This window comes from Stylophora pistillata, chromosome 1, assembly GCF_964205215.1.
Source record: "Stylophora pistillata chromosome 1, jaStyPist1.2, whole genome shotgun sequence".
NCBI classification, from domain to species: Eukaryota; Metazoa; Cnidaria; class Anthozoa; order Scleractinia; family Pocilloporidae; genus Stylophora; species Stylophora pistillata.
This window is the reverse complement of record NC_142519.1, coordinates 11,815,879-11,824,675: the sequence shown is the minus strand read 5'-3', so window position 1 is coordinate 11,824,675 and position 8,797 is coordinate 11,815,879. Positions and strand designations below refer to the sequence as shown.

The 8,797-nt window shown below is 39.7% G+C and overlaps 2 protein-coding genes across 2 annotated transcripts in view; both read right to left on the bottom strand.

Moving 5' to 3' along the window:
• The window catches only part of LOC111346784 (GFP-like fluorescent chromoprotein amFP486), a 59,167-nt gene that overhangs the window by 9,898 nt on the left and 40,472 nt on the right, over window positions 1-8,797 (bottom strand). The window lies entirely within an intron of this gene.
• On the bottom strand, window positions 2,180-5,472 carry LOC111344516 (uncharacterized). Its single transcript, XM_088737021.1, has 4 exons — window positions 5,138-5,472; window positions 3,415-4,668; window positions 2,861-3,226; window positions 2,180-2,610 (listed from the first exon to the last, which is right to left on the bottom strand). The coding sequence occupies exons 1-3, from the start codon at window positions 5,313-5,315 to the stop codon at window positions 2,919-2,921; spliced, it is 1,740 nt and encodes a 579-aa protein (XP_088593147.1). The 5' UTR covers window positions 5,316-5,472; the 3' UTR covers window positions 2,180-2,610; window positions 2,861-2,918.

Sequence of the window (8,797 nt, the reverse complement as noted above, 5' to 3'; positions counted from 1 at the left end):
TTGACCGCGCATTAACGGTCTCTCAGCTGCACAAGAAGTTCCTTTCACGCATTAGAAGATTTCAGAACGGCCGTTAATTTGAAATTCTTGCTGGAGTGGTTGCTCGACAAACCATCTTTTGTGGGATTTTTTTCGGTGAACTTAAAGGGCAACTGTTTGGCTTTCGTGCTGCCAAGTTTTGACTCGAGGGAAAGTGTTTAAGTGTTGTTTTCGATCGATTTTGGCGAGCATGTGTCAACAGAAGTTTCCGACCTTCCCGTACTTTGTGCACGGTGATTTAGGGCGTCAAGCTAAAACACATCAAAACGCCTCAAATCGCGAGGAGAACAACACAGCCTACTCTCTATGAAGGTAAGACTTCATCTCTTTGATCATTTCGCACAACTTTACATTTACGGAGCTCAAAAGCAAGTCCAACTAAACCACTATACAAACTTTTTAATTATTCACTGTGAAAGAGCCTGTGACAGAGCTTGGGCCACCTGTGGATATACCATCGCATTTTTGGATTTGTTGAATCAAATAATCTACTTAGTAGTCATCAGTGTGGTTTTCGTCCTGACTACTCCTGTACCTCTCAGTTGATGCACCTTTTCCATGAATGGTCCAAAGCACTAGATAAACGCCTCTCTGCCGATGTCATATTCCTGGACTTTGAAAATGCATTCGATTCGATTCAGTTCCTCACGACCGTCTTCTACTCTAGAATGCTTTCGCATCACCGGCTCTCTACTTTCCTGGCTGTCTAATTTTCTCCTTGGTCGATTTCAGCTTGTTGCAATCGAGGGCTGTCAATCTGACTGGGCGCCTGTCATATCTGCTGGTGTTCCACTGGGGAGCATCCTTACCCCCATGTTATTTATCCTGTACGTCAAAGCTATGTCAACGACATCCCAGATTTTTATCAAGTCTTGCAGACATGTTTTCTGATGACATGTTAATCTATAATTGCTGCCCTCCATCTCAAACGTCCACCACTGCCCAGGAGAGTCTAGATCAAGTCACTAATTGGTGTAGTTCGTGGCTTTTACAAAATGCTGATAAATGCGAGTCTAGGAAGCGTGCCTGAGTTTTGATTGGTTTACATCCCCAAAGATATCTGAAATAAAAGAAAAAAAAGCCTCTGGCTGGCTATTTGAAAACTTTTCACGTGTTCTCCCAAGAGCCCGCGTGGGTTTTTACGTTGGTAAACCGATAGAAAGGGAGGTCGATTGCTTAGATATTTTATATTTTACTCTGCAATTGCAATGGTCCCACCAGACAAAACGAATACCTGAAGTACATTCATGTAACGTCCTTCTCAACCCGAGTAATATCTTGGCCCGTTCGCTGACAGCTGACTAAGGGTGAATGAGATTTAGATTGCATAGAACAACTGTGGTAGACAAAAAAAAGGAGCAATGACGGAAGCTTGCACTCCAAACTAAATTTCCCCGTTCCAAGGGCACCCCTTAGATAATTGGAACGACAGCCTTCCCCAGCTCTTTTTGATAAGGGGTATGTTTGTAAAGAAACTTTGGTGTTGCCTAGCTAGGTGCAGGTGTGTATAACAAGACAAATAAGTTTTAATCAACTGACTTGATACTGTCAATTGGCCAACGTAAAGAGTTTGTAAAACAGATGTTTCGAGCGTTAGCACTTCGTCAGAGCGAATACTGAGAGGAATTACGGGCTGTGTCTGTTTTATAAGAAGAAAATGGAGCTACACTATTGGTGGGGACGATTGGTAACGAGAAAAACGAAATAAACTAGTTGACCGAAAAGCATGATACTGTGAAGATTTAAAGAGTGTCGATTTGAGAGACGAAATATTGTTCTAAAGCTTCGCAGCTTCCCAAACTGCCCTGATGTAGGGAAAGGTTGCAGACTACCATATGTTGCTTAAAATGACCTAGCAACTGTTTTTAATGCGTCCTTGTCTTTCTGTAAGTTGTGTCTTTCTGACTGTTTTGCCAATAAAGAACGAATTAAAGGCAGGGAGCAGGCAAGCCAGCCGAACCCCCCGATCATATTCCCATTAATCACATGAAAAATTTCAACCTAAAAAGTGAGAAGAAAGAACCGGTACGTATATAAAAAAACTAGGTAGCTTCCATGCGTCAATGTCGACCACTCTGTATAAGATCGAAATAACTAACATCAGGGTCATCCATAGCGGGCATCTGTCTTTAGACATAAGTAATTAAGTATGATCCTTTATTTAATCATGGTAAGAATTAAAGCACGACATGTTTAGGGCTCGTGTGTAATTAGCTGGTGCCTGAGTCACCCACAGTAAAAGTGGAAAAAAAATTAAATGAATTATCAGACTTAAATGTAAATATATGGCAATGCAAAGTGTATCTTTCTTATTTAAGAAAAAATTCAAAATTGGGCATCTTCTTCGCCTTAATTTGGGATCAGATTTCACCTTTCTATAAGATTGCTTAAAATTCAAGAGTCATGAAATAGAATGATATTCTGAATGTAATGTATAAGACACTTTAAGTCAAAATATTCAACTTATTCCTTCTCTCAGTTACACAATAACAAAGTAATTACAATATAAAAGTGTCGATAGTGCCAAATAAAAAATTCCGATGAGTGGGTAGGGCCGTTCAGCAGAAGAAGCTGCGAAACAAAAGAAAACAGTGTCAAAAAGACTCGACCAGCATTGTTTATACATGTAGTTTTGCGTAGGTGCACTCAAAGATGTAACACTTGCGGGGCTATGGAAACAGCTGAGGTGATGGACATGCCACCCCTAACACAATAAAATGATAGCCTATAAATTTAGTTTACTTCATCTTTATGTTAAGTAATAACCTTTTGATTAAAGCGAAAAAACTTAGAGGGCTCAAGTGTAGGACAGCTTGCTTACCCTTACACTGCCTGCCATTTCCAAGATATCCTTTCTTGCAGGAACAACTATATGATCCTCAGGTGTTAATGCAGTTAGCTTTTACGTGACAATTGTGGATACACTCCTTACACTCATCCACATCATAACACGAGAAACCATTACCACGGAAGCCGGAATTGCAACTGCATGTATAGGAACCATCGGTGTTTCTGCAATTTGCATTCCAGCCACAAGGCCCACTATTTTTGCACTCGTCATTATCGTGGCAATATTTTCCGTCGCCTCGGTATCCCACAATGCACTTACAGCTGAAAGAACCAGGGGTATTCGTGCAACTTGCTTTCGAACTGCATTGAGCTGTCCCTTCCTTGCACTCGTTGATATCTACGAAGGAATTAAGTAGGTTAATCATCCCTCTCATCCAGTGATAGAATAGTAAACGAACGGTAACCCTAGATAAAATCACGCTCTTATTCTTCCACTACATGACTAGAGTGTCAAAATAAGAAACCTAATAGTAGAGGCCATGGACTACCGTTTTATAGCGCGTCAACTGATAATTGTATGCTTACCATTGCATGATCGTCCATTTCCACGATACCCGTGGTTGCATATGCAATTGTGCGATCCTGCGATGTTTACACACCTGGCGTAAGGGCTGCAAGGATGACTTCCATCGCCGCACTCGTCAACATCTCGACACACATAGCCATCGCCATAAAACCCAGAACGGCACATGCATTCATGAGAGCCCATAATGTTTTTACATTCCGCGTTCCTATTACACTTGTGGGTTCCATCGCCACATTCATCAATGTCATGACAGTAGAGTCCATTTCCTGAGAATCCCCGTCGACAAGTGCAGTTGTAGGAGCCGACAGTGTTATTACAAGATGCATGAACACTACATTTGTGAGTGTCAGTCTTGCATTCATCGATGTCATGACAAGACTGTCCATCCCCTTTAAATCCTTCCAGACAACTGCACTTGTAGGATCCTATGGTGTTATTGCACGATGCATGAACATTACAGTTGTTTTTATCTGTAATACATTCATCGATGTCGTTGCAAGACCGTCCATTGCCTTGGAATCCTTCCAGACAACTGCACTTGTAAGAACCGACAGTGTTTTTACAGTGTGCATGAACACTACAGTTTTGTGTATCTGTAATGCATTCATTGATGTCATGACAAGACCGTCCATTGCCTTGGAATCCTCCCAGACAACTGCACTTGTAGGAGCCGACAGTGTTACTACAAGATGCATTAACACTACAATCGTGTGTGTTAGTCTTGCATTCATCGATGTCATGACAAGACTGTCCATCCCCTTGGAATCCTTCCTGACAACTGCATTTGTGGGAGCCTTGAGTGTTACTACAGGATGCATGAACACTGCAGTTATGAGTATTAGTATTGCATTCATCAATGTCGTAACAAGACCGTCCATTGCCATCAAATCCATCGAAACAACTGCACTTATAGGAGCCTACAATGTTGTCACACACTGCATGGTCGTTACAACTGTGTATTTCGCTCTGACATTCATCGATATCCTCGCAAGAGTAACCGTTTCCGCGGAATCCTCTCAAACAGCGGCAATCGTACGAGCCGATGGAATTTATACAAAGTGCACGCTGGCTGCATGCGGTAGTATCCCTTTCACATTCATTAACGTCCTTGCATGAAAATCCATCTCCTTGGAAGCCATTATTACAGACGCAATAGAAATGAGTCTCATCTTTTGGATTTGATTTGCAAGTGGCATTTCCATCGCAAAATGGCTTCTGACGGCAGTTAAAACTTGTCGCCGGTGATGGTGCATCTGTTAAGGAGAAACGAGACGGATCAATATTTTTTTAACCAAACCTTAAAACTCCAGACGGATGATGAATTTTTCTTTTTCACTTTGGCGAATTTTCTGGAGATCCTACTTTAATAATTCATCCGACCAAACCGAGAGACATATATTAAGGTAAAATCGGTATTTGCAAAATGCCCATCGAAGCAGTTTTCGCGTTCTCAAGTTCACTGTCGTAAATAAGCTTAAACTGCTGATAGCCATCGCTGTTCTTTTCACAACTTTAACAATTAACTATCGACGCGGACTAAGATCGGATGAAAGGTCATTCAAGTTACTGAAACAAGGTATTTGTGAACAAGTTAATTTGTATAAAAAATGTGGAGCAACTCTCACGCTAACAGTTAGATTTTCAGGGAATTATGGCCGTGATTGCTGTATAGTTCTGTGCAAAATACGATCCTTTACAAACAAAATAGTTTCTTATACTCACCTACATTTGCGAGAGATTTTTTATGTAGTAGTATCAGTATTATCATAACAAAACATGCAGCCACGACGAACAGAGTCAGAAGTCCTCTCCAATTCGACTTGATCGAACCTTTTATGTTTGTTAAGAAGAAGACCTCTTGCTTCGATTCTTTCACTTGATTTGTCTCATCCATTGCCATCAATAGTTTGCCAATATATGGTATTATTATCTCCACGAATATATTAAAAAAGGATTCGAACGTCCGTATGTCGTTATCCAAATGTGAATTGCAACCTCAGCCTATTTGAGCTTTTTAGCTTTCTCTGAAATCTGCATCATCCGGTTTCTAAGAAATCTGCTGGTAACTCCCTTCTCATTGGTCGCTGAGCTGCCGATATAAACAATTTCGTTATCATTTTGGGAATTTTACCGAATATTATTTTTAGCAACTGAAGCATCGAATATTTACGTCATGGATCAAGAATTGAGATTTAGGAAGCAGCTGCCATATCATAGCGGTTTTTTACTGTTACGGATGCTATAGTACAACTTTAAGGAAAAAAATCCACGCGAAAATGACAAAAATAACAGATTTTTATATTTGAACAATGCGTTGATCAAAGGATTTGACAAGGTTAAAGTGCCTGTCAGGCAAGTGAATGAAATCTTATCCAAACAGGCTTAATGATTCATTACGATAGTCACTTGTGAGTGAATCATTACAAGTTTCCTTGGCAACTATGCGCGTAGTGATACGCAATTTAGTGTTTTCTTAGTTTACATTTACTTCCGAGAACAAGGCCGACAGCTAAACAATCAACATTCCCGCATGGCCCAAAATACACGGAAATCTGATATGAGGGATGGTTCCGTCCACATTTTCTCTGGTCAGGAATCACGGTCTTACTTCAGGTTTTGATTTTTTTTTTTTGATGATGTGACATAATTGTTCCCGTTGATAATCTTAGAGGATGATTACAATATGAAGATTTACGCCATCGCTTCTCAATCACAAAAGCGAAGAATCGGCAAAGAATCATCTCGCTGATTTCAATCTTTTTGAGTTTCCTCGTATTTCTTTTAAGAGTTCGCCACTTCATTAAATCATGTCACGCTTTGTGCTGTTGAAGTTTTGATCGCTCCTTGTCACGCTACGGCCGATTTCGACTCATCGGTTAATGCTCCTGATATGTGTATAATATTGTAGAAATAAATTTGGCGTGTGCATCGCATCAGATGTTGAAATCAAGATTGAAAGAGTGTGCCTGGATTATGACAAGTATCAAGGAAAACAGCTGTTTTCATTTCGTTCTTTGGCATTCATCTTCGCTCTGTTAAATCGGTGCGCTTCCTTTGAAAATCTCCTAACAGATTTAATATCAGCGGTATGACAGAAGTGCCATTCAATAGTGTGCGATTGTTTGTCGGCTCGACCATAAATAAACGCCGGAGCACCAATCAAACACCGGAGCTTCCATGTGGTTTCTTAAATTTTTTCCTTTATTTTATTCGATGGGGGTATTTAGCTCTCTTTTTGCATGAACTGGAGGTAAATAAGATTGGAACCGAAAACAAAACGCTCAAAACAACTTGAAGGTGTAAGTATGACACGACTTTTCGCCTGTTATCTTTCACATACTTCGAAACAATCATAGGAATATAGTATATCGCCAAAAGTAACCATAGCCGTTAATCGATTAACTATGAAGTAACTGAGGAATTGTAGAATGGCAACTTATTCGAGAGATATTGCCGCTCTCAACTCCACATGCATAGGCGAGGAAATGAGATCCGAAGTAATGCCGGCAGTTATACAACACTGAAACAGTTTAGGAAGGCCCCTTTCCCTGGATATTTTGGACGAGGAAAAGTGCAATTGGGAGTGAAGAAAGAAGGACCAGTTTAGAAGTGGTTCACCCCCCTTTTATGTATGTACCTATGTACTTAGACAAAACTTCGTCATCGATTGCGTTAGTCCATAGTTAGTCGAGTATCTTTCACCCCTTGGACCATGAAAGCAGCCATAACGCGTAGCTCCCTAAATTTTTCTTCGCGAATTATCTGTAGACTCAAGGCAACTTTTATGGGTGATGATCTTCACTAGATCAATTCTTATGTGTTACAAACTATGCTTCATCAGGTGGCACAGCTTTCGTGTTTAAGACGGTGTCGCTCAACATAATACATGAAATCTTCGTTTTCCGTGGTTAGTTATTTTTTTCGTTTGTCGTTTGGTCACGGTATTTTCCGTGCCTTATTTCTTTACGAAATGTCTATGAAAGGACCTTTTCGATGAATTTGAATATGTGGAAATCATATATATGAATTTGAATATATGGAAATCATGTACTGCGGTTTCATGAAATGCATGAAAGTGATCCTCCCAGTAATGAACCCTACTTACGTAGTATTGGAAATAAGGCCTGAAAAAAATTCAGGACCTTTTGCTGTGATTCAAGATCTCACTGTTTTGATCCAGATGTCGAAAGTTTTTTGTTTCCAAATAATTTTTTTTGTTTGCATTTTATTTTGGAATTGATACGATATAACTCAGTTAGAACCCCAGCCATGTTATTGTCGCGTTTGCTTGTACACGATCATGACACAACCGTGTGACTGTTACAAGCGATTTTCTCCGATCCTATCGTGTTATGCTATTACTCGGCCTTGATAAAGGAAAAGATTGTGTCGCTCGAGACCAATAAAAGCAAGGAATATTGCTACTGATACCATACAGCTAGCTCTTGTAGTACTTTGCTCGATGTCGCAATTCCGTATCTGTATTAGCTGGTTGCCAGAATATACTTCGATGCGTACTCAGGTAGCATATATTTTACCAACCATTATCAGTGTAAATTTCAAATTCACATATTTGAAAGCGTCGTAGCTTTATCAACGAATTCAGCAATACCGAAGAGCACGATCAGTTTAATTATTTACAAGCTTTTTCTTTACATTGTGTTTGTAAGGCATGTCCCATGCATCACAACAGGTAGCTTCGTCTGGCACCACAGCATTGCAGTGAGCAGGCGATTTTCTTTTCATCTTAATTGCGCGGCTATTCGATGGTAGTATACTTCAGGTTTGCGTTACATCGGATATTTCACAAAGAATGATAAAAATTATCTGCAAAATCAATGATATATAACTGACTAAAAATCTAATTTGTGTAACGTAATTATTTTGACACATACAATTTGCCGCAACAGTCTTCGTGCTCATCAAAATTTAACTTTATTTGCCCTTTTGACAGGGATTGAGTTTCTTTCGTCACGAAAATTAGTAAGGAACAACTTAAAACACGCTCACTTAATCGTGCGTCAGCGAAAATAATGATCCTTTAACCATGTGTTATACTGTTTTGTTCTGTTCTGTTCTGTTAAAACTAAGATAAATTTTACAATCCCCTCTGTCCAGTCTACTTAGCTTCTTCCAAATCGAAGTGTAAGTAAAAATGTAAAGTGGTGCACAGAAACGTTTAGTTTTTGGTTGACGAAGCTGTGCAAAAATTTATTCATCACTGTCGCTGCATGGTTGATCTGTTACCGCCGCTAATCAAAATTACATTTACATTTTTTAAAATTGTACAGTGCTATTACTAGATTAACTTCACTCTCGTGGCCTTTTTGTCTTGTAATTGACGAATATTTAAGCTGTAGAGAACTTTTTCTGCGCTTGCAT